This window comes from Sinohyriopsis cumingii, chromosome 12 (assembly GCF_028554795.1).
Source record: "Sinohyriopsis cumingii isolate HCF-2022 chromosome 12, ASM2855479v2, whole genome shotgun sequence".
Taxonomy (NCBI): Eukaryota; Metazoa; Mollusca; class Bivalvia; order Unionida; family Unionidae; genus Sinohyriopsis; species Sinohyriopsis cumingii.
In genome coordinates, this window is record NC_142972.1 from 117,523,183 (window position 1) to 117,550,851 (window position 27,669).

General features: G+C 34.2%; 1 protein-coding gene across 1 annotated transcript; it reads right to left on the reverse strand.

Moving 5' to 3' along the window:
* Positions 1 to 643: 643 nt before the first annotated feature.
* Positions 644 to 27,535, reverse strand: LOC149787318 (ganglioside-induced differentiation-associated protein 1-like). The gene is made up of 5 exons (XM_089977849.1): positions 27,418 to 27,535; positions 23,310 to 23,505; positions 20,025 to 20,195; positions 13,532 to 13,732; positions 644 to 9,802 (listed from the first exon to the last, which is right to left on the reverse strand). The coding sequence occupies exons 1-5, from the start codon at positions 27,481 to 27,483 to the stop codon at positions 9,474 to 9,476; spliced, it is 963 nt and encodes a 320-aa protein (XP_089833975.1). The 5' UTR covers positions 27,484 to 27,535; the 3' UTR covers positions 644 to 9,473.
* Between the last annotated feature and the right edge of the window lie 134 nt (positions 27,536 to 27,669).

Below are 27,669 nucleotides of genomic sequence, written 5' to 3' on the forward strand. Positions count from 1 at the left end.
TGAACCCATGCTGACAGAGGTGAGATGGCAGTGATTCATAGTGGTGAGCACTTTAGACCACTCGGCCACTCGGGGCTCCCATGAACATGTAACCGAGTCATCTACATAAACATACCAACAATGTAACAATACCAAAACTATATTTGTCAACATGAAGCAGGTTTTGATGATAATGCAAACGAGTTTCGTGGGTTGATGGATAGGACTGAATCAATATACCATAGCTGTAAACAGTGGAGGACAGAGTGGGGTAAAAAGAGTGGGGCATAAACAGTAGGGGACAGAGTGGGGTAAAAAGAGTGGGGCATAAACAGTAGTAGACAGAGTGGGGTAAAAAGAGTGGGGCATAAACAGTAGCAGACAGAGTGGGGTAAAAAGAGTGGGGCATAAACAGTAGCAGACAGAGTGGGGTAAAAAGAGTGGGGCATAAACAGTAGCAGACAGAGTGGGGTAAAAAGAGTGGGGCATAAACAGTAGCAGACAGAGTGGGGTAAAAAGAGTGGGGCATAAACAGTGGAGGACAGAGTGGGGTAAAAAGAGTGTGGGATAAAGCACAGTTTATTTAACTGCATATGTTTACACAAATACTGTCATATTGGGTTATAACAAAACTACCTAAAGGGAAATAAAGAATACAATGCACTGAATCCAACATTTATTTATTTGCTCTGCAACAACACCTTTACATTTAATATCAATATTACTTAATATCTACATGATCCACTTAAATAAGAAAGACTGTGTATATAAATAAATACAACTGTATGATCACTAACCATATATTGTTTCATCCATGGATGTCATCAGGACAATGGCAGAGACTAATATCATTTGCATAAGAATCTGAATCAGAAAAACATCGTTCTATTTTCTTTCCTGATCTATTCAACCATACTTATCAACATTTAAATGTTCCAATCAGATGACATAGATACAAATGATCAAAGAAACTGTGCATAAATTATTAGTGACACCTTAAGATTTATTTGCTCTTCTTGGTCATTAAATCATGTATTTTGGCCATATGACTTCACAGGAGCACATTAGAAACTATAAATTGTAATTAATTCTGATAGGAGTACCCAGACAGCATTCTTTTAATTGCAAATGTATATAAAATGTAATCCATTCTGATAGGAGTACACATACAACATTCTTGTAATTACAATGAGAACTAAATTGTAATTAATTCTGACAGAAGTAGCTAGGTATTTGTAATTACAAAGAGAAATAAATTGTAATTAATTCTGACAGAAGTAGTTAGGTATTTGTAATTACAAATAGGCATAAATTGTAATTAATTCTGACAGAAGTAGCTAGGTATTTGTAATTACAAATAGGCATAAATTGTAATTAATTCTGACAGAAGTAGCTAGGTATTTGTAATTACAAATAGGTATAAATTGTAATTAATTCTGACAGAAGTAGCTAGGTATTTGTAATTACAAATAGGTATTAATTGTTATCAACTGCTGCTGCAACAAGCAAATTACTTTTGTGTTGTTTTTAAAACTTCAAAAAACACTGACGAAAGTTAAAAAGATTCACATTTCATTTCTTATTTAAGCTCTTCAACATGCACTTGTATTGCTCGGGTTACCCATCAATAATATCAATGTTTACTAATGTTTGAATAGATTAACACTGGTGTAAAGACACCTGTGAATGTGCACTGCTCCCATGCACTATTATACAGGTTGTTTCAAAACTAGTTTTGAAATGTTTTCAACTTGTCCTTTTCATTAAATATATACAGGACACAACCTTAACCATTATTTAGATATAAGATATCACGAAACAGCTGTATTGGCCAGAATGACTGACCAATGACTGTGACCATTTGCTAACTTGACATGCACAGGGTGTCCATAAGAAGCCTAAATATCCCATACATGTTTCCCCATTTCAGGATCCTTGATAATATATGTGTTTTCATTCATTTTCCTAATAATGTCTGTCATGCACAAAAAAGCCCAAATAAACTCTGAGCTCAAAAATGAAAAAAAAACTTCTAAAAAGAAAGAAAAAAAATCACTGAAATAGCACACATTCACACACAGAGATTTCATTTATCTTTGCCAAGTGGGTTTATATAATTGAACTACCAAGCTTTTGGGAAGGGACAGGACCAAATCAACACACCTGCTACAAGCAGTGGGATAATAAAAAAATCTACATTTTTACATTCGATCAGTAAACCAACTTGTACATATTATAAGACTTTTATTTCATGCTGGTCCATTCAGTTTTTCAGAATACAATTTATGTTTTTAATCACCAAGTGAAATTCAATTTGATTTCAACTTTTATATACAAATTAATAATTATCCCCTTTGGCAAAGTCTTTATTAGACTAGGTTTTCTTCTATCAAACCTTAACTAAAAGAAAATAATGGACATATAATGTGAACTCTGCAATGTAATATCTCTTTTTCCCAAATCATTCCTCTGCATTCCATATACTGTGATAAATTTTACTTTCCTTGATAACCCATGCGGTAAACCATGCATGATCCAAACATTTCTCTGATTAATGCATTGGCTGGGATGACATATGTCTAAAACCCATTGCATAACCAAAACTCCAATGGACAGCAGACCAATTCAATGTCAAGCTAGGTGAGTATCATTACATTATCCAGTCACTAAACACATGCTTACCCAACTGAGTAGGATGTCTGTATTCCATTTTTGCAAATTCACAACATACTTTTGAGTTCTCTTTCAGCAGCATAATAACTTTTCAAAAATAAAAAAATCAATTTTTTTTTTATAGAAATAATGTTAATGACAAGGAAGAGTATTTCATAGTTTTCCTCAAGGATCAATTGTACAACATATGCATGTATCGACAACTGTTTTTTGACAATAAAAAAATCATGAGTTGTGGGTATTTGTATACATGTAAGCTGTGATTGTTAACTCCATTACCAATAAATAAAAAAATGTCTTCACAAATCAAACTGTATCAACCAGTGGGATGGCATGCAATATATGACTGACTCTTCCTGAGGTAAAAAAATACTTTATAGTATAAACAAGAAAAAATATATACTGCATATTGACCCTTTTCAAAGCAATAATCTCAATAAGAAGCATGGACAGATAATGAAAATAATGGCTCTTTCAAATACAATAATCCCAATGAGAGGCAAGGATAGGTAATGAAAAATAATGGCAGTTATAAGTTTCAGCTAAAAACTATAATGTTCCCTTTTTATAACACTGATCATGCAAATCATAAAAGTTACCTGTGTTGTAAGTGAGTGAAGCCTTACAAAGAGGTATGCACAATTAAGGTTTATCTCCTGATAGTCCATTTGAACATGAAAATAGAGTATATAATAATGTTAAACCATACTATAGTTGGTTCTTATGAACAGGAAGATAAGTAAAATCCAATAAATTAAGAAGCAATCAGAAACCTAAATTTGAATACTGTGGTTCATGCCCATACCCATGTTATAAATGGGGCAGTTGTATAGTGAGTGGTTTTATAGGGAGGGTCCATTTCTTTACTCTGTGTAATGCTTGTCCTGCTGTAAGCAGTGAATACCCCGATCTTGTGTTGCATAACGCAGTGACAAATCAGGGTCTATGCTGTTTGCTGTGCTTAGTCTCATTCAAAACAAAACTCTCATATGGCTCCATGAGATCTCAGTCAAAGAGTTTTTGTTGTTTTGGGTTTAATGCCATGTTTCAGCACATGATAGGCTATACCTGGTGGCCAGTATAATTGTATCATTTACCTAATACTGAAAGACCTCCATGCTATGATGCTGTCAGAATTGGTCTTTTTCTATTACGCTGACTTTTAACACATTAACCCCTAGTGACGACTTAACAGGGCAGGAGGTAGTAGCCTACTGCCAAGCTCTGTAGCATCATGGTCATGCATGATACACTAAAGTGGGTGGTATTATAGAAAGGTAGACAGATGTAGCTCTACAATGATACCAAATGATCTGGAATATCTAGTTGCACTGCAAATTACAGATACAGAAACCTCATTTTTTGGACCCGACTTTTTTTTACCCACAATTCACCTGTGGTCGGAATCCGATTTTGTGTCTGGATTTTAGACTTTTTGGTCTCAGATCTAAGGCAAACCAGTATGAACTGCAAACAGACAGATGAGCCTTTGCAAAAAGTAGGATAAGATGGGCATTTGGAATAAAGGGTGGTCTCCATACAAAAATAATGGCTCCATTTAGCAAAAAAAATACAAAACTCCAACTTTTACCCTTCTGCTCATGCGCGAGTCAAATAGCCAATGAAAAATGATGTTTCAAACACAACTAGGCAGTATGTTATTGAAAGATGACCAGGGATTTGGTGTTTTCGAGTCTATTCAGGAATAGCTTTCAAAATGTGTTTCCTACTCGTTTTGTAAAGTCTGATCAAAGTTTGTTAAGCTACATTTTTGAAGAAGTTATCAAAATATTTTCTATTTTATAGTAGCTGCAATTATATTTCATGGCTGATCAACATCATTGGTACAAACTTAAATAAACTTCAGAACAAGTTGCTTTCTGTCAAATTTGCTTACATTCTGTTTGAGTGGGTTTTACTTTAGTAATGACAGTAATGTTTCATGATGAATCTGCATTGATCATACATAATAAGCTGAAAGACCTTGATGCCAGGCTTTTTTCAGTCAGATTTGGAGACATTCATTTGAACAGTTTCTGAAAATCTATTTGAAGGTTTGTTTCTCTGTTTTCAGTAATGCTATCAATATTTGATGGCAGACTGGCATCAGTAATATAAACTTGAAAGGCTTTCATGCCAGGATACTTTTTGCCAAGTCTGGTCAAATTCTGTTTTAACACTTTTGAGAAGTTGTTTTTAGCTTTTTCTATTTTAATAACAACACTAATACTGGATGACATATTTGAAAGACCTTTATGCCAGGATGCTCTTTATTAAAATATGGTCAACATCTGTTAGGTGGTTTGTGAGAAGAAGCCAGTTGAAGGTTTTTGTGGTTTTAGTAATGGTAACCATGTCTGATGGCAGATCTGCATCATTTTAACATATTTGAAAAATCACCTGGCATGGAAGAGTTCTGTTAAATATTGTCAATTTCTGCTGAGTGTTTTTGTTTGTTTTAGTAGAATCTGTTTAAAATTTTGTTTCTGTTTAGAAATGGTAGCCATATTGGATGACGGATTGGCATCTATTGAACAAATCTGAAATAACCTGATGCTACCTTTAAAATCATATGCAAATTGGTCAAGTGGTTCTTGAGAAATTGCAAACAACAATTGGAAAATACCATAAACTCACTTGTTCTTAAAGCATAAAATAAACTCACTTGGCCTTACAGCATACAATAAACTCACTTGGCCTTACAGCATACAACAAACTCACTTGGTCTTATAGCATACAATAAACTCACTTGGCTTTACAGCATACCATAAGCTCACTGGGCCTTACATCATACAATAAACTCACTTGGCCTTACAGCATATAATAAGCTCACTTGGCCTTACAGCATACCATAAGCTCACTTGGCCTTATAAGCTGCCATAAACTCACTTGGCCTTATAGCATACAATAAACTCACTTGGCCTTACAGCATGCCATAAATTCACTTGTCCTTACAGCATGCCATAAACTCACTTGGCCTTACAGCATGCCATAAACTCACTTGGCCTTACAGCATACCATAAGCTCACTTGGCCTTACAGCATACCATAAGCTCACTTGCCCTTACAGCATACCATAAGCTCACTTGGTCTTACAGCATACCATAAGCTCACTTAGCCTTGCAGTGACCTAAAAGTGATAAGTATGAACCTTAATAACATTAGAGTTCAGTTATTTTGAGTAGATACATTGATGTCGATTTCACGGGGAAGTTTAATTTATAGCAGCCAATTGCAAATGTAGATATTCCAGTAAAATTCTGCAATTCGTGCAAGTAATTGTGGATACATTTTGAAAAGCACTGTGGGTAAAACCGGTAAAATGATTATACTTTCACTAGCTCAACCCCCACAATTTCAGTAAAGGACAATGTAATATATGTCCTTTGCAAAAAATTACACACAATGAATTGCAAGGTCGGGACAAATCAGGACTTGCATTTCCACTGCACAGGACTCAAATCCTTATTCTATCAGAAGTTATATTTCAAAGCTAAAATTACCATTCATTTACTTGCTGACATTAACTGAACTATCATGTTTACAAGGTCTGAATTTGTCATTTTAACTTGGTGAAAAGTTTTTTTTTTTAAACTGGTAAGTTACACCCACTCAACTCTGTTGAAGTATATTTTAGCGGATCCAAACAAATTTTGTTTCTAAAAATGAGTTTATAGAAAGAAAGTTAATAATACATCTACTTGTTTTTTCTCTTTTTATCATCAGAACATAACTCCTATATTCTAATCATTCATTTTTCATACACACAACATATAACACATGATTATTTACCATTAATACCTTCTTAATTTTAAAGTGTTAATATTGCACATCATGTCTTTACACATATAAAGCTATACACACTGAAAAACTGCTTTTATCTGGACCCAACTAAAAAAGATTATGCAAATAGGTGGAAAATTTAAAAGAACAAACTTATTTAAGGATGATCTCTTCCTATATGTTGAGTATTTAACTTGATTGATATTTCTCCAAAACCAATTACAATTGTAAAAATTATTATGCATTTTCTTCCACTACTCATGGTGACTCAAGGTGTTTACATCAAATGGTATGGAAAAAAACAGTTTCCTGTCAATAATTGTCCATTAAACAAGAACTCTTTGAGTATTTAACAAGGCATCAAAATTGCAATGGATGACAACTGCAGACTCCTTTTAATAAATATACAAAGAAAGTGTATGTTGATGAGTGAAATTATTTGTGTGGCACAGTTATTGATATCACATGGTATTTTCTGCACAGATGATTTACAGAAGGTCGTGAATTGTCATAGATTTGTACATTTCTAGATGACTTCATAATTTTATTTTACAGGACTGCTGTTATTAATTTGTAAGAGATTTATCGTTTTCATTATTTAATCAGAGAAAAATATTGCAGATGTTATAATGTAATGGTCACAACATTTTAAGCAGAAAGCTGTGCTGTAAGCATTCATTTTACAAAAGGACATTTTTGAAGAATAACTGTGGAAACCTATTTTCAGATGTTGTTGTACAGACACCAAACCATCCAAGGGTTTGGAATAATGAATCTTACAACACTTCAATTTTTTACTGTCACATTCTGGTTTTAAAAAAGAATCTTATGGTCCAGTCTGTGAAGCCAGCCTCCATTAACAACTGAAAGAGTTTCTGTGAATCTGCTATTTTTGTGTGGTACTAATTTTTATGGACAATATGGTTGCTGCAAACCACGAATTTAAAGACATATTTTATGGTGGATCAGCATCGTTTGTATAAACCTGGAAGACATTCAAACCAGGATAATCTCAGATATGGTGGAAGACAGCCAGTGATTTTTGAAAAAGTTTGGAATAGTAAAAGTTGAAAGGCAACAGGCAATAGATGAGATTACAGTCTTGGGCATGAAACAAGCAAAATCATTACTAATCTGGTAAACTAACATGTCTACTTAACAATACATCAGATATATTGAAAACTTAACCTTTTTATATGGTGTGAACATGACCAAAGTAGTTTTTTAAAATAGTATGGCAATACAAATTGATTTTAGTAAGTCTAATTTGATTTTTCAACTTCAACTCTTACCAACCAAGTATACAAGAATGTTTATTTGTGACAATGAGTTAAATTAAATAGGAATAAACAATGAATGCCAGTTCTTTATATATGCAGTTATGTGGGTTGTGAATGTAATAATCTGAATTTAATTGCTAAAATTAAAACTATCAATCAACACCTCAGCAAAGTAGGAATTAAGTTTGCTTCTTGACATAATATAAGATTGCTTTTCTCTTCAAGGTCGTTTTCAGTGTTTGGAAGAGAATCAAGAACAAAAGTGTAAAGATGTCTGCTGTTTTGGCCATACTGGATATCAGCAGACATCATAAGAAGTCTTTTAGTGCAAAACCCATGTTTATATGACCATCCATTCAGGAGTTGCGATAACCGATTTTTCAAAATGGTCAATGTGGAAGCCATATTGGATATTCATTTTCATTTAAGACCAACCAGACCACGGAATAAATGTGTGTGTAAACTTTCATGGCAATCCTGCGAGCAGTGGAAACAAACTTCTGCTAAGTGATAGATGAATGATGAATAAGAGACCATCCCATAAACTCTGATCTATGGCCCATAACCCATGGAGCTAAAAACTGCCTACATGCCTAGCATCTATATTTTCATTAACTCACACCAAGAACAAAAATCCAAGCTGTTCTTTTTAATTTTTTAAAATAATCTGGGCTACTAACATAAATGTTGATGAACTAAATGTAAATTTATAATTTGCTCCAGATTGTTTTTATAGGGATTTTGTTAGCCCCATTAGACTGCTGGTATGAGAGTATGTCAGATTTAAAACTGAGGTGGCATCATATATGATGACTGTATATCAGTGAAACCAAGTAACAGCAAAATTAATTATTATGTCTAATATAAGGGCACTGTGAATCTATTTATTTTTGAGGTATTGCAAAAAATGACGATTTCATTGTTACTTATATTTGTAGATATTGGAAGGGATCCTCTTGTTTCTACACAAGAACCATTGTTTGTTAAGTCTTTAAATTCATGGTTTGTTTTATCTTAAATTCATGGTTTGCTGAATCTATAAATTCACGGTTTAATGAATCTTAAATTCATGGTTTGTTGAATCTTTAAATTCACGGTTTAATGAATCTTAAATTCATGGTTTGTTGAATCTTTAAATTCATGGTTTGTTGAATCTTAAATTCATGGTTTGTTGAATCTTTAAATTCACAGTTTAATGAATCTTAAATTCATGGTTTGCTGAATCTTAAATTCATGGTTTGCTGAATCTATAAATTCACAGTTTAATGAATCTTAAATTCATGGTTTGCTGAATCTATAAATTCACGGTTTAATGAATCTTAAATTCATGGTTTGTTGAATCTTTAAATTCATGGTTTGTTGAATCTTAAATTCATGGTTTGCTGAATCTATAAATTCATGGTTTAATGAATCTTTAAATTCATGGTTTGTTGAATCTTAAATTCATGGTTTAATAAATCTAAAATTCATGGCTGACTGAATCTTAAATTCATGGTTTGTTGAATCTTAAATTCATGGTTTGTTGATTCTTAAATTCATGGTGTGTTGATTCTTACATTCATGGATTAGAATCTTTAAATTCATGGTTTGTTGAATCTTTATATATTTTGTTGCAACCATGAAATCCATGAAAAATAGAAAGTTCATATATCTTTGTATCAATATGCTCCCAGATTTTGTCTTCCATCTTCTGTAGGAAAATTATTAGGATGTAATGGAGGCTGACAAATGTAATTAGTACATAATCACAGTTCCATTTCTATCTCTTTAGATACTTATAAACTATAAAACCTAAACCTGCCGCTACACCTATCCCTGTTACCATGACAATGTATGGTGATGCAGCTTTAAGATTTTCCCATATCAAGGTCAGTTGAAGGTTACTGATTTCTTTCTGTATGACTTGGAAAGCAGGCCTTGTCTGGACCTGCTGATGGTAGGCATGTATAAATGGATACTTGTCCTGGGAGAAGTAATGCGAGTCCAATCCCAGGAGTGTAAGACGATTCAGCAAAACTGCCAGACTTATATCCGCTGCAGTAAACATTGGACCAAACAACCATGTCTCATCAGCAATGTCTCTGCTTGCTGTAAAAGAAACAGTATGCATGTATAGTGTTTAAAGCATATCAGCACATTTCTGGTAATATAGTGTCAAAAAAGCCACACAAAACTAAATGGCAAAAAGGGTAAAATCTTTAAAACACAATTTTAAAATTTGGTATAACCCTAATTCGTTTAAAAAGTCCAAGACATTCACAGCATAAACATCATCACAAGTAAAAAAAAGTTGTGTCCATTAGGTGTTGCTTATAAAACGCATGAGGACACACCAGGATTATTCTATCTCTGCAAGCATTCAGCAGAATCTAAGAGAAATAAAGGCTCTTACACGTCATTAAATACTAAATATAAACTCTATACAAGAACTTGAACAATATTCTGTAAGAGGCTTGTCTGAGTTGCACATTATGTTATCCTAAAAGTTTCAAAAGTTTGATACCTAACATAAAGTTGAAATTTTCAACTAAAATTGCACCTGTACCTCACTGCCAATTGACTAATATGTAAATTAGGTGTATTATATTAATCAAGCTGACTGAGAGCATTAACTAAAAATTATGGTCAAAATTGTCCATAACATTTAACTAATCTCTGAGCTAACTGCTTAGAAAATGAATAAATTCCAAAAACTATGCAATACAAGTGGTCACATTTAGATGTCCCTGTTGATCAAAGGTCCATAACTTTGTAATATACATAAAACCTGCCTTGAGTGAGCTATGAGCAACCACCTGTCTTTTATGACCAAAACCTTCATGCATGGATCAATTTTGTTATATAACTGCAAAGTCATCAGTGACCACCTACAGAACATGAATAGCAACCATGATTTTCTGGCAAATAATGCATTTGGACACCACTATGAACAATCATTTTTGCAATAACAAATGAACACTACTGTTGACTGATGTTTATTTAATCCATTGTAACCATGACTGCTTATGAGTGTTGCAAACAAAAAGTAAATTGTTTTAGAACACTATTATGCATGATCACAGAGATAAAAACCGCTAACCCTTATTTATTGCTGTGAAGCCACAGCAGTTTATGAAAGTCTTCATGCTATAAGAAAACATAGTCAGGACTGGTTAATGGTTCCTAACCTCTATTGGTGATGCAGGTATGTATGCTACAGACCATAAACCAGACTAAATTACATGTCACTAACCATCATTGTAGTCAAAGTCCTGTAAATCCCCATTATGACTAAACACTGCTTCTTTAAAAGGAGCTGTCAAATTGTTTATTCATCTTTTGTGAAAAACTGCAAAACCCCAGTACTGCCGTAAAGAGAAATGACAAGAAAAAACAAAAAAGGGGAATAACAACCCAATGTTGTTAAGAAAATCAATCACCACACTCCTTGTAATATAAGTCAGTGAGTATGTATGATAAAGTATAAGGAACACACAATAAGTAAAATTTATCATGATTATGGCAGGGCACCCTTAGACTGCAAAAGGCCTAATAAATTTTTCCCACAGGATCCTTGGACATTTTTCTTGGAAAGCTGGGCTACTCCATGGTCAACATAACAATGTTTCATGAATTTCCACCAAGCAAAATTATGGACATTAGACAGTAATATGCAGACAGAAGGAAGATCAAAATATCCATGCTAAATTATGGGGATAAACAATTTGATGCATCATTGTTTATGGGCCATTAGGATGCCTAATCTAAGTTGACAAAGGGTCATAACTCTGTAAGGTATGATAAAAAATAGGCTGATCATTGAATTCCTGTGTTTATTATAAATAGCTTTTATACCAAACAGGGTTGAAATAAAAAAAATATATAAACAATGATTTCAAGTCAATCAAGGACCATACCTCTTCTAGATAACAGTCAAAATCTACTATCACTGAATTCATTTAAGACAGGGATTAGGGACACATGGAGCAGTTCAACAGCTTTTCAAGGACTTCCAAAAGTTTTCAATTAGTATTTTTTCTTATGTAAATCAGTGTTTCCCTTTATGCACATTTGAGCATCTGAGATGCAAGCTGGACATATCTGATGCATACATTTTGTTGCCATGTGTAATTTTGATGCAAAGACTTCGTAAAATGAGATCAGGATTTATTCAATATCCAATGTATAGGATGAGGGATGGCATAGTGTATACTCCCAGGATAGGCATTGTTATGAAAGAGTAGCTTCCCCTAATCTTGTGAGCTCTTACATGATTTCCATTGAGCTCAGCAACATGTCATCCAGTCAAACTAATCTCAAGGCTTGTTGTACTAAAAAATGATCTCCAGATGAAAATGGTGTGCACTCGGAATCACTAGCCAAGAAAGTGAAAGAAGCAGAATACAGAGTAACTGTGGATCAGAACTTTAATGAAAATTGGAGAAAATCATTCCCTTGACTGGAATATGGCACATCCACTGGGATTACTGGTGTGACTTGTGATTGCGAAGACTGTAAAGTGAATAATCCTTTTGTGAAAGGGTGTAAGAATTTTCAAAAATCGGCTCTTTTTCGCCACAAGATATAAAGAGAGTACATTATCATCCAAGGCATTCCTTCACAACAACAATATCAGTAAGCTGGCAGAGACCAATGCTTTCTTTGGATTACAAAGTGTGTGGGACCACTGTAGTTTTTCCTTGTTTGTAGCTTTGCAGCAATAAGAGATAGATTTAAAAGGTTAAGTGTAACTTACTAAAAAGATGAATCATTAGCCTCTTTGATTTTTGGATAAATGTGTTCTAGAATGAAGTACATGAAACCAGCTATAGTACACATTTTATGACTGTCATTCAATTAACTTCCATTTGGTTACAAAGGTTTATTTGGGTTTTTGTATTGGCTTATATATGTTATAGGTAAGTGTTGGTTTATAGTATTGCTACAAAAAGATGAAGGAGACTGTTTAAAGTATGACTATAAACTAAAAGGAAAATGAATTTCCGGTAAATTACTCTACGAATGGACAATGCATTTATCTGTTAATTGTGCATGTTTGTTTCATTTTATTTTTTAGACTAACAGAGAGAGTATGTAGTGCAAGTTGCAATTTCCTATTTAAAGCTGAAAAAGTATGGGTCAGACAAAAATTTTTTTAACCCTCAATTTTACACCCTTGGGGGGATACGCTGTCAATCATATCACACTCCCATTCTCACACAGTTCATTTCTACCTGACTCACATTCCTTATTAAATGAATCATCCATTTACAAGTGTCTTTAGTGCACTGATAGAACCATGCGATACTTACTGGGGTTTAAATGTTTTTAAATTCAATGTTACAGTAAAAATAGATAAAGAAGAAAAACACTGCCCAAGAAAAGGCAAATCCCTATGTTTTTCAAGTGAGTAAAAAAAACTGTGTTTTACAAGGTGGGTATGGGGATGGGGATGGCCATGTTCTGAAGAGTGCAATCACAAGTCACACTACACAAGTTTAGTCCTGTATTTAATACGCTAGCACCTTAAAATGGAAACATTATCTGTCCCTGGCTTCCTCCAGGTTCTCTACCTAATGCAACCACCTGGCCTTGGATTAATGAAACTTACTAAGCATAAGACTTAGACATTCATAAAAACTTTGGTTACAATTAAATTGATACAATTTTTTTAATCATCTTTCAGCCTGAGTTTTTGCTCAAAATCATAAACAGAATATGAGTTATGGGACATCAAAAATAAATATAGAATATGGGGTATGGGATATCAAAAGTACTTGAAATAATCTGTCGAAATTTGTACCAATTACAAATAAATTGAGCTTCAAAACATCATACCCTCTTTGATTTTCTTCAACTGCTGTTCAACTTCTTTGAAGGTCTTCTCAAGGTCATCAATATGACATTTTACCTGGGCTTCATCATTGATGATGTCATACTTCTGTGCTGCCAGCTGGCTTTTGGCAAGATAGGCATCTCTAAGGTCTGGATGTTTTGTAACAAGTTCTGTTAAAAGCTGGAGTCGTCGGGCAAAGTTCTCTGCATAAATGTATGCAATTAGTAATAATGTCATTTTTTTCTGTAAATGTAAGGGTCTAATACATGTATAGATGCCCCTCTTTAAAAAAAATAAAACTGTTTACTCTACCACAACAGTTTCTTAAACAAAGTGTTCTGCTGTTATATTTTTTTGGGGCATTCAGAGATGGCATTCACAAAACTGTAAAAACATGGTTAGATAATAAGATTTAAAAGTGTATGAGCAAAAAATTCTCACATGTACATAACTGCTGAAGAATTAAATAATGGCTTCTTGCCTGACATTCTTTTGCTAAAAATTAACCTGGTGGACATATATTTGTGAAATTTAATATGAAAACATTCAAAGGAAATACAACAAGTTATGACAAAACAGGAAAAACGGAAATAGAGATTTGTATGTTCAAGCTCTTTTGGTGAGTCCAGAATAAAATTCCAAAGTGAATACACTTGTCCAACATTAGTGTCCAAAAGTCATTGAAATTCAGTAATTTGCAGAAAAATCTTAAAGTAAAGCACCCCCTCCCTTAAAAAACAATCAAAGTGCATGTATGTCACTAAACTTAAGATAAAATGCATTTATTTTAAAGAAATAAATGGTACAGTAATTTATATTTTCTATAATTCAGACTTTATACAGAGTGGTCACTCACTGTAATTTATATTTTCTATAATTCAGACTTTATACAGAGTGATCACTCACTATAATTTATAATTTCTATAATTCAGTCTTTATACAGAGTGGTCACTCACTATAATTTATACTTTCTATAATTCAGACTTTATACAGAGTGGTCACTCACTATAATTTATACTTTCTATAATTTCCACTTTATATAGAGTGGTCACTCACTATAATTTATATTTTCTATAATTCAGACTGTATATAGAGTGGTCACTCACTATAATTTATACTTTCTATAATTCAGACTTTATACAGAGTGGTCACTCACTATAACACCCTTCAAGAGAACCATAAGAGCGTATATGTAACAGACAGGACCTTCTTATCCAACTCTCCCTCAATAACTTGCAATGACATTGACCATAGCATAGATAGAGATGAAGGCTCAAATTTTGGTTATCAGCTGGGGGAAAGGGGGTGGGTAGGGTTACAACTTTCACTGAAACAGGACAATTATAATCTCAACTCTCCTACATAAATATTCATCAAAAGGATTTTAATGTAAATTAGATCTGAAGAGGTCAAATAAAGTCACCAAACAGTTCAATAATAGATCAAGTTGACATGCAGTACTCTCAAATTTGTGTAGCAATAAAGTTGGAGTTGCTTCCCCTTAATGGCTGACGTGTGTATCCAGTGCAAGCAAACAGCAACAAACTAAAGCTTTATCACTGTAATTACACTCATTACCTGCTGAAACCAAAATCCAGTGATATATTTAGACTAGTTGGTTTCTCAAGACAGTGATTTTGAATGACACTTTGCTGATAGCACATGGCTGTGTATCACCCTATATCATTTATGTGAACGAAAATTACCACTCTGGCTGCCTTAGTGGTTAGAGTGTCTGCCTCAGATGCAGGAGGTCATGGGTTCAAACCCCATCTAAGTCATACCAAAGTCTAGCAGCTGCTTCACTCAGCACTCAGCATTAAGAAGTTAGTGTTCGGACTGGTTACCTGGCGTCTAGATAATTTGACTGGGTGGGACATGATGCTATATGTCTGCAACATGATGCCCCCAGTGCTAGACATCACTATAAACTGCCACACTGAACATGGTAGCTGAGCAATCCCTAAACACTACATCCTGATTGAAGAAAAAAAAGATGAGGCCAAAATGAAAGAGGAATAACACAAATGTCTGCAATTTATTAGAACGTGCTGATTTTTTAATACATCACTGTGAACGTTAACAAACAACTGAATTCATAAATTAGGCAAAAGCTAAAACTTTTGGAGTTGTCTACACTGTGTGATTTTAACAGGAGACAAATTAATATGTTAACCCTTTACCTCATAGTGTATGCCTTTGTAGGCAGTTGATATACTAAAGTTACACAGTGCAGTGTGCTATAAATAGAGCACCTGTTACCTATTTGACTCCATATACATAGGTCTGCTTGCTGACTGTTATAGCAGTGTCGTATATGTTACGTTCAACATCAATTTTAACCATTTTACATTTCTTGTACACATTTATTATGTACAGATATATTTAAGAGTACAATCTGATCCTTATAGCAGTATAACTATTTTTCAAGGAAAATTTTTTTAAGTGCTTTAAAATATTTAGATAACTGATTCTCTATTAAGTCAGAGAAGTCATGTGACCAACCAACGCTGCCATTTCTCATACCTGAAATTTACTAGTTCTTTCTCTACGTCTACATCACTAAATCATCTGCATTTCATAAATTATAAAAACTATGTTGCCTACATCAATATCAGAACCTTTACTCTTTAAGTTATTACAGCTTTCGTAGTAGTGATTCTAATCATGCATACTCCTTAAAAGTACTGAACAAAATCTGCAGCCTCCATTTTGGAGAGTGGAGAATCTGACCCAGTTACTTTAAATAGCAGATTACGATTAGAGTTTAAATAGCAACCATATGATCTGACATAATGGTCATTCAAATCAATGAATGTAGCACCCCAAAGATGGTGCTACGAAAACCAGCTTAAAATGGCTGATGTTTACAGTGGGTGTCCAAAGGCACTTCCATGAGAATGGTGTAGAAAAGTCTAAAGGTGCTTCCATGAGAACTGAGTAAAGGCATCCCGAGATGCTTCCATAAGAATCAGGAAGAGGCATCCAAAGGTGCTTACATGAGGTAAAGAGTTAATTAACTTGTTTTATCATTCAAAAGAACCATTAAGCCTTTGACAGTTGCCAAAATAATCTAGCTTTGCCAATGAGTAAGCATTTACTAAGGTTCACATGAAAGCACGCGAGTAAGCATTTACTAAGGTTCACATGAAAGCACATAAGTGAGCATTTACTAAGGTTCACATGAAAGCACATGAGTAAGAATTTACTAAGGTTCACATGAAGGCACATGAGTGAGCATTTACTAAGGTTCACATGAAGGCACATGAGTAAGCATTTACTAAGGTTCACATGAAGGCACATGAGTGAGCATTTACTAAGGTTCACATGAAGGCACATGAGTAAGCATTTACTAAGGTTCACATGAAGGCACATGAGTAAGCATTTACTAAGGTTCACATGAAGGCACATTAGTGAGCATTTACTAAGGTTCACATGAAGGCACATGAGTAAGCATTTACTAAGGTTCACATGAAGGCACATTAGTGAGCATTTACTAAGGTTCACATGAAGGTACATGAGAGAGCATTTACTAAGGTTCACATGAAGGCATCACCATGGCAGTCAAATGACTCTTTTCACATCAGAATAGCAGATGGCATGTTACATGTGTTATGATTACAATGAAACTGAATACATACAAAAAATGAAAACATGAATTTAACTTGACATGAATTCAAGGTTTTAAGGTAATCTCCCTTGTGATATTAATCAGACCGAGATTTTCTATCAAAAGGAGAAGCTGGCTCCAGGATCAGTAAAAAGTACTCTTTTCATTAAATAAATCATCTAAGGGACATGGGGTCTGGAAATTTGAAAGATCCAGAGAAGAGATAGAGGGAGTTCACTGATGATAAGTGAGTGAAGGCTTGAGATTGTCTCAACTGCCTAAAATATATTCAACGATGAAAGTCTGTATTTATTTGTTAAATTTGTTTTAAATTCATGCTTTAATTTTTCTTGAGTTCAGAAGTTAATTATTGCATGCATTTTGTTTCACATATTATTTGATTCATGTATTGTATGAATGTCATTGTGATGAGTCTATGCTCTTAAAATAAGTAACAGAAATGAGTGAACGACAATAAGCTTTGTAAAATTTAACAATTATATTTATTTTCCTAGAATACAAAGTGAAAATGAGAAAAAAAGAACTTACAGTATTGTAAATTAAATCCCCCAAAAATCCAAGAATTACAGACACAAGTCCTAATAATATAAAGTCCTGAATAAAACTCAAAACAAGTTCCAAAGAGATCCAAAACTGAAGGCGATGATGTGTCTCTTATAGCTTATCAAGTGCTGATGTGTCAACAGTATTTTCTTGAATCACACTAATATAATCCCAGGTTTGAAGATACTAAAAATTTCAGTGAATGTCTTTTTTTAGAATTTTATTAGAGCACTTTTCTATTTCCAGAGAAAATAATCACTTAAATTCAATAATTTGAAGAAAAGAAAATTCAGCCCAAACTGCTAAGAACATAACACAACATGAGAGATCTAGATGTAAAAGCACGAAACACAATCCTCACAATCACAAGATTATATAGTTCTCTACTTGACCTCAGGTCACAATTAGCATTTTCTGTATATATAAAAACCAATTACCTAATGGAAAATAACCTTCTAGAATGATCCTAATGTTTACAACATTAAAACCATAACCTGTAAAATTCACTTACGTAAGTCCAAAACTTGGCCCCAAATCAACATACTTACTTCTTAACTTAATAAAGATGCTGATATTAAGCCCAAAAACATAGAGAATAATTTAGCTATGCATTAGTTGTTGACATAAAATAAAATAAAAAAATAACTAAAAAAGTCAATCAGATCAAGCAGAAATGAAATCAATTTTGGAAAAGGTCAAGTCCAGCATACAATGTTACATTACAATAGCATGTAATGAAAAAAATTTATTTTAAAACTAATAAGCAAACAAATTAAATATACATAACAATCATACAATATTTCAATGGTATGAATCTGTTCAGATTTAGTGGTTCTGTATTCAATAGAAACTGTGTATCATAGGAATTTTATGTATTTCTTCTGATGCAAACTGTAAGAAGTAAATTACCTGTCTTAAATGATTTCTATCGTGCATTCTGAGAATTGATCTTTCTATGTCTGGAAATGTGTCTCAATTAATCGCTAATTAGCAAAGTACCATAGCTGGGACAAGGAGTTAAGTCAATTAATACATTTGTGTAATAAAGTCATGAATTCTTTTCTACCAAGAATCGATGGTGTTAGCATTAGGAACGTGTGTCAACTGACATAGCTAGTAATTTACCACCCGTATCAGGGCATGATGGTTTATCTAAGAGGGCAAACTGTGTCACAGTTCCAGTTAGGAATGCAAGTAGCCACTAGAAAAGACATAAATTTACATTAATAGAATTGTCTATCAGTATTAGGGTGCAAATTGACCAAACATTAGTTGTCATGAATTCTGACAGATGATATCCGATGTAAAATGAGTGGGATTATGTTTTAATCCCAGGAGAAGAGAAAAACTGAAATGTATTTAGGTTGGGTATTACATTTTTATTTGAAGGAAAAATAGCTCCATATCTGTACTGCTCAATGGATAAAAGCAGTCTACAACCAAGATGGCTGATGACCCAAAGAGGCTAGAGGAAAGAGAGAGAGAGAAGAAAAAGAAATGCGGCAATGCCAACCTGTCACCAACAGTGATTTCAGAAGACTGGAAGCAACCAGGTCATGCTGACATGCTGGCAATTTTGAGTTTTGTTCAGTAGATTATATGATGAAGTTTGTTCTATTGGTTAATAGAATGGATAATTAAAATTTGAATAAATTTTGTAACTTTATTTCTAAGAGAAAGTGAATCATTCAATGTCATGTTCAATTTTATTTTTATTGATTAAATTGTTGTATTTATATATGAGAGTTTGTGTTGGTCGATTCTCTATCTCTGCTCAAAACTCTGTAATTCCATCCATTAATTTCATATTTTATTTTATTGTTTACTTGATCTGGGCAATAACACTGTGGTCGATCATCTCCTAGATAACGGTAACCAAAAACCATAAGGAGTGGGGATCACACATCATCATCTCCCCACCTTCTGACAGGGTTATATATTGACAAAATATTTGTATTAAAATCTGCACATTTTTTAATGTAGATTCAAAACTAATGTGCAAAGTGCTGTTTTTAATGATTAAACATTAAATATCGAGATTTCAGGTACAATATGGATCAAAACTTATATTGTACAGCAAACAGAAGCCTATATTTTGCTTTCTATATAATAAAGGATGGTATAATGCAGTAAATTACAATACAAAATGTAATACAACTATCATGTTATACCAGGGACTGCTAAGCTAAGAAGCTTTACAGTTAGGGTCTACTGTGTACAGTTTTAAAATGTTTGTATACAAGTTCAAAATGACTATTTAAGTATATCAAAGTCATATAACTTACTGACTCTATGTGTAAATAAAGATACAACTAGCAAACCTTTCATGCTTGTCTGTACAGCCCTAGAAATGTGGCAGCCAGAGGGCGAGAGGTGAGGATGAAGGATGATACCATACGTCAACACATCTACGGCAATACCATCCAGTTTCTTTCTAAACTCTGCCACATTTCTGCCAAGCTCTGAACTACCATCTGGCACAAGAATCGGTCCTGGAAGAAAAGCTTCAGATTAAAATGGGAACATTTCCTTCTACTGTTTTTATAATGTAAACAAGAGACCCATGCAAGCCTGATATTGCTTACTTGGCGTACATAGGTCAACAAATAGAATGCTTACATAATATGATTGACTTGCTTACCTGTTTCATGACTTAAGTTCACTTGTCCAAACTAATGATTCCAACATCCCACTGGATAAAATGTACATGTATTAGAAGTTTGGAACAGACAAAACCCAGAATCAGTCTGAGTACCATGTATTGGACTTAGACCCAGAGTATGCTTGGGAAATTAAAGTGAGTTGCTAGAAAGGAATTTTTATATCAATAATATATTACTTGTCATTACTGCCTTGCTGAATTTGATGGGACACTGATGGCCTCAAATAAAAATGTCATACTATTACAGTATGAGTGTCCATCACTATAAATTGGCAGCGGTTTGGGCCACTATTTGTGTCATAACTATTGGGCCCAAGGAAAAAATGCATTTACTCTGGTGTGCCAAAGACTGAAGTTAAAAGGAGAAGAAAGTAGTGTGTGACTGCCAAAATATGGCTATCATAACACATCCAATGGCAAATAATAAAGACAGATACATGGAAGTAGAAATACCATAGCACTAACTTCTTATGTTTTAATTTTTATGATTGAGAATCAGCTTTCTTAATAAGCTCCCTTAGTAATGAGGACAATCCACCAGGAAATGGTGGATTCTGAGATGTCAGTGGAACCCTTAATAGGTGGGAAAAGATGCTTCTGATGCTTTCTTTTGAAGCAGTGAAATAGAATCATAACTGGGCAAACAAGTCTAAATTAATCATCCCCAGTACAGACACAGCAAGCAGTGAAATAGAATCATAACTGGGCAAACGTCTATATTAATCATCCCCAGTACAGACACAGCAAGCAGTGAAATAGAATCATAACTGGGCAAACAAGTCTATATTAATCATCCCCAGTACAGACACAGCAAGCAGTGAAATAGAATCATAACTGGGCAAACAAGTCTATATTAATCATCCCCAGTACAGACACAGCAAACAGGGGATCTCAGTAGTGAGTGGAACTACCAAAGGAAGCAGGCTTTTGCCAAAAGTAGAGAAACAGGCTAATAATCATTAGTGAACTGTAAATAACCTGCAAATGATAATCTTTTCAGTGGCATGGGTTACAAAAGGTATTATTAAAGCAGGTTAAAGTTGTGTATACTATGTAGCCTGCAAACATCAATGTCCATTTCTATAAATTATAATTACAGATGGAAAACAAACAGAAGCTCAGGTGGTGAATAAACACAACTGTTAGCGAGCAATAAACTCGTTAGAACTTACTTGCAGTATATCCAATACAAAGTTATTTTATTACAAAGCAAGCCAACCCCAGAAGCTGACTTTGGGTTCTTTTATGTGTGCCAATTTTCGTTTTACATAAAACAAAGTCAACCATTGTTTCCTTTTTACCATTATTCATGGGAAATTTGAAAATAAATTAAAATATTGTGCTTCATGCACAGACATCAATAATCCAGTGTCTCCCGAAAGATTTAAAGGAGAAATAAAATTATTCCAAAAATTTGTGAAGGCCAGAAGATGATGACTTTGAAGACAGTATGATCGCTAACATGGATGAAACTCCAGTGTACTTAGAGCTCGTTCCTCGATGGACTGTCAAAAAGGAGGGTTTTAAAAGCATGAGAATACACATGACTTGTGCAGATTTTAAAAAATATAACTTTAGTCCTTGCATTTCCACAGCAGATGTGTTGCCTCCAATAACTTTTCATGACTTGAGGAAGCTAAATATTGTGTGTGTGCTGGAGAAGGATTAGGTTGGAGAGAAGACGGATTGTACATGTAACATGTGCAGGAGAAGGGTTGGGCTGAAGAGGGAAGATGGATTGTACATGTGCTGGAGAAGGGTTGGGCTGAAGAGGGAAGATGGATTGTACATGTGCTGGAGAAGGGTTGGGCTGAAGAGGGAAGATGGATTGTACATGTGCTGGAGAAGGATTGGGCTGAAGAGGGAAGATGGATTGTACATGTGCTGGAGAAGGGTTGGGCTGAAGAGGGAAGATGGATTGTACATGTGCTGGAGAAGGGTTGGGCTGAAGAAGGAAGATGGATTGTACATGTGCTGGAGAAGGGTTGCGCTGATGAGATGATGCTCAGTAGATTAAAAAGTTTCATCTTAAGTACACAGTTTAATATTATCTTTCAATAAAATTTAAGTTTGAGTGCATTTTCTGACAGAATTTTCGAATGGTTTAAATGGTGTCCCACAACTTAAAACTCAAGAGAATCAATATGTCCCTAAACATACAGTACACACAAAAATTGCTTTAAAATTAATTTATGGTGATCCAAGAAATACAGTGTACCGAAATATATGGTATATCAGTTTTATCTCCAGATTATTAGCAGGCAGGGTGCTGGCTGCCTGATGGTATTTATAGTGCAGTAATATCTCTTTGCCAGGGCAACCTCTCTGTTGGTGAATTTATGATATTTGCAATGCAAGTGAGAACAGGAACAACTGGTGCCATGCTGATACCCCAAGATGCACATGCTGAAATTTGCCCTATTAGAAACTTCTGGAGAATCGAGACTGGGCAGACCCTAAAGAGGGCAAGATGCACTCAAAAGAAAGCATGATACCACACCTACTAGTAGAAGGATGCTGTGCCCTCCAAAAACAGATTTGAGGCAACACTGCTATGTTATTTATGTCTTACTAACGTGGGTAATGTTCTATTACATATATTCTAAATACTGTATCAACAGAAATGTATCTAATTCTAGTGGTCCTAAGGTACTGACAGATGGAAGTCAACATGGATAAGGAACCTCCCCACCCTTGGCATCAGAAATTCCTCAGCAGAAATTGGATATATTACTGAAACGAATTTCTAATAATGAGGTTTCCAGTGAAAATAAAATTTTGTTGAGTCTGTTCTACAACTATCCTGACTAACAATCATAGTACAAATCAAGCTTAATCTATGGCCAAATATTTTATCTATAATTAATAAAATGGCTTAATGCAAACCATCTGCCTCAACTAGAATTAATTTCTGTAGTTTTAAAAAAGTTAGACAAAGTCTTACCTGTGCCAATTAGTTTGTCTATGTAATTTATCGTGGCAGTGGGCTCTGTGATAATCTTGTCATCATGTCTTAGAACTGGTATGTGAGCGCCATCTGGGTTTAACCTCACATACCAGGGTTCATTGTGCTGTCCTGAGAATAAGTTGACTAATTTCCTTTTGAAACTGATATCTTTCTCATAAAGTGCAAATAAAACCTGCAGGAAAAAAAAGCATATATTAGGTTAAAACAATTAAGAATAATCAATGAAGCAGGTCTGGAAATCCAGTAAGTCACCATTCCTAGTCAGAATGACAAATCAATATTCCACAGAATCAAATTATGCAAATTCATGATACTCCTTCCATTTTCTTCCACTGTTTGAAATCCATGACACTTCTTCCATTGTTTAAAATCTCCTAAATTTCATCAAAACTGGGAAAAAAAGAAAAACAACAAAAATGTTATATCATCATCTGATCATAAAATTTATAAAATTATATTTAAATTCATCATAACATGATCACTGTGTGCTGACAATGCTGTCAACTGCCTAAATGATCCAGATCAGTACATACTGTCTATATTCGCTTATAAGATGAGACCAACTGCAAAATGCACAGACTCAGATCTGCCATTGCATAATGCGGCGTCAGATCTGGTGCTGTGCAGTATGTTAGGAGTATTCAGTACAACAAACAGCATAGACCTTGATCTGCAGGCACATTATTCTACGGCAGATCAGGATTTGTTGTTTGCATTTTGACTCGACTTACAAGTGAATATCTAAAGATAAGGCATCATAATTTGATGCTTCTATTGATGACCAGTCTGAATCACGTAATGAATATCAGGATTCTTTCCCATGGATTTTTCATCGGTAACAGCATCAGAACTAGGTCCCCATTTCAAATGAGATTATGGTATCAAATGTACAGCTACCCATTAAAAGAGGTCTGCAGAAAGGCATGTTCTAGCAGTATACTTCTCGTTAACATTTTTGAGATTGGGGTTTTATATTAATCTACATGGTTTGCAATTGACCTTAATGTTGGGGTGATCATTGTTAATCCAAGAGAATTCTGTAATCCATCTATTTTGGAAATTGTTTTCATTTGTTAGTGGTATACTCTCTTAGAATAACTCTTTTATCGTTGGATGTTTTGGGAGTTGACTTTGGGAACTGAAAATAGCATGTATCATAACATGGCATAAAGATGCAGAAGAGTTTAACTGGCATTACTAGCATTTATTGTATGAAGATTAAATACAAGTTTTGTCCCTTCTTATCTCACCTTGGATTGGTATGCTCTAGATTCATGAGTGATCATCAGTAACAATTTGCTATTATTTCATTTCTCACATGGTGTCTATTATTTTATTAATATGATAAATATACCATTTGTTGATTAAATCACAATGATATACCAGTATATCTAACTGGACAGATGAACTGGCTATTTGTTTTTCATGCCAGACTGCCATGAAATTAGTTGGCATCTGACTGATTGGCTAATGGCAATTTCACACACTGTGTACTTGTAATCCACTATAGTAATTATCACGGTATCAAAGAGTTCCTTTCTGATACAGGACTGATTACTTATGGGACCCGTTGTGTGCCAAAGATAGATAAAAACATCATCTATTTTTCTTTAAATTTTTTGAAATTTCTAATTAACATCTGTTTATGATGTCTAATGGGTGGACTATATCTGTTTTCATATACCATGCAACAGCTTCTATAACTACTCAGTCCTGTATAAAAATTGGACTCTTCTTAACTCCTGGACCAACATGGCAGATTACATGTATGCAGACCACTCTTTCTCTGCATATTGATGCTAATTGTGCTGAAATAATTTATGCACAACATGAATTGGGTAATTTATCAACATTCTGAGATGCTCATGTAAAATTTTACTGTGCAACTATTGTGGATATTATTTGTGATGCTGGACTAAACGATAGACCACAAGTTGTTCTCTGCATTTTTTTTCTTCTAATGCCTTTTTCTGACACCAGTAGAACCAGAAGAAAAAAAGAAGGTAGAGTACAACATGTTGGTCTAGGAAGAACAAACAATAACAATTAGAACTAATTACTGTATACAATGCTGTCAGGCATTTCTGTGCACTTAAGTTTTCCGTCTTCAATATTGAAGCAAAACACATACCGAACTGACTGATTGACGAAAATAAAATACTGAAATTCTTACCATTTGAAAAGAGGCAATTGCCACCAGAATATTCTGTTCAAAATAATATTAATTTTTGACAAACGGGATACAACCCCAATGTTTTCATAACTCGTGATATGTCGGTCTATTCAGCACACAGCTTTGAAAAGATGTAATGTTTATCTATTGGGCTATAGAAATGAAATATATTACTTTGGACTGCTTCTGTCAGCATTTCAGTAGAGTAATTAGGTCAGGTTTAAAGCTAGTTTTACAAAATTCAACTTAAAAATGCTAATAAAAGGCAAGAGATATTAAGCAAACTAAACCAAACCATTAAAAAAATTAGTCAAGTTCAACATTTAAAAAAAATAAGCTATTATGTGGAAGAAAAACAACAAGGAATAGGATGTAATGTGTTTACAACATCTTATTTATGGGGAAAAATACTAAAGAACTTAGAAACAGCCTATGCTGTGGAATTTCGTTCTAGTAGCAAGTTGACACGCTAGGTAGCAGATGATTTTGTATGCCTGGGACAACTTCTTGCAAAATTGGAAACTTTAATGAAGATGCTGAATTTTTTTAAGGTATACATTTCCATCTTTTAAATAATGTATTTATCTGTATGATTCAAAATGATACATAGCAAATAGGATCTTCTGGGTTACCGGTTTAAGAAGGTCATGGAGTGGGTCTTGTATTGCCATTTAGAAATCACATTTTCATATGCATTTAGAGTCAAAATGTAGGAAATTTGTGTACACTTTATGAATACATGTATCACTTTTCTTAATTAAAGTACGATCGTTCTTTCTTAGTTTTTTTAAATTCTGCTGTACTCTATGGAAGTCATATAGCTTTGGAAGTCATATAGCCACATTAAATGGCGTACTGACTAAAATAATAACATAAACCTCGATATCTTACAGCTTACCACCATGTTAGCCAATTCTGTGCAACGATACGTCATTTCTGTAAACATTTGATCACGTGCTATTTTGGGTAAAAATCCAATATGTATCCAGAAAGAACAATTGTCCTTGCCGCTAGAAAGGCATTCTCAAGACATTCCCCTGCGTATAGTCTTGTTTCGAAATTCTTTAGTAAATCTTCCCCATAAACACGAAGTTACAAACACATTACATCTTATTCATTGTTGTTTCTCTTCCACATAATAGCTTACTTTTTATAAAATGTGGAACTTTACTAAAAAAAATTTACAAGATCGGTTTAGTTTGATTAATATCTCTTGCCATTTATTGACACTGTTACGTTGAATTTTGTAAAACTAACTATAAACTTGACCTAATTGCTCGACTGAACTGCTGACAGAAACAGTCGAAAGTAATATTGATAAACATTACATCTTTTCAAAGCTGTGCAAAGAATAGGACGACATATCGCGAGTCATGTAAACATGGGGGTGTTATCCCGTGTGTCCAAAATTAATATTATTTTTAACAGAATATTCTGGTGACAATTGCCTCTTTTCAAATGGTAAACATTGCAGTATTTTATTTTCGTCAATCGGTTGAATTCGGTAAGCGTTTTGCTTCAATAATGGAGACGGAAACCTTAGGTGCGCAGGAATGCCCGACAGCATTGTAATTCAATGTGTGTGTGAGAGAGAGAGAAAGAGTGTGTGTGTGTGATTTGGATTTTTAACGTAGCTTTAACAATTTTTCAGTCATATCGCTATGATGTCTACAGTGTGGCAGTTTATAGTGATGTCTAGCACTGGGGCATCATGTCGCAGACATGTAGCATGATGTCCCACCCAGTCACATTATCCTGACACCAGGCTGACCTGTCCTAACACTAACCTCGTAATGCTGAACGCCAAGCGAGGCAGCTGTTGGTATGACTTGGCCGGAGAGAGAGAGAGAGAGAGAGAGAGAGAGAGAGAGAGAGAGAGAAAAGAGAGATGCAACAGTGCTATAAGAAGACCTTTTGAGAAGAAAATGAAGTTGGAAAGTAGTAAATGGTTAAAGGTTTTGTTCCAATCTGTGCCATGAGAATGCTCTTGAAAATTGTCTTGAAGGACGATGCCGGTCCAATGCTGCTGCTTTTCAATAGTACAATGTAATTTTGATATGTAGGGGTGGAATTTATTTATTATCTTCCTATCTTAAAATGAATACCAATAACAGTGATAAAATCAATAAATACTTAATGATGTTAAGAGTACATCAATATTTT

Excerpts from the sequence above, each read along its gene's own strand:
- LOC149787318 (XM_089977849.1), bottom strand. The coding sequence starts at position 27,483 with ATGGCACAGATTGGAACAAAACCTTTAACCATTTACTACTTTCCAACT. Across the intron at positions 23,506-27,417 it reads CTTCATTTTCTTCTCAAAAG|GTTTTATTTGCACTTTATGA; the intron begins GTCTTCTTATAG and ends TTTTTCCTGCAG. Across the intron at positions 13,733-20,024 it reads TGTACAGACAAGCATGAAAG|AGAACTTTGCCCGACGACTC; the intron begins GTTTGCTAGTTG and ends ACATTTATGCAG.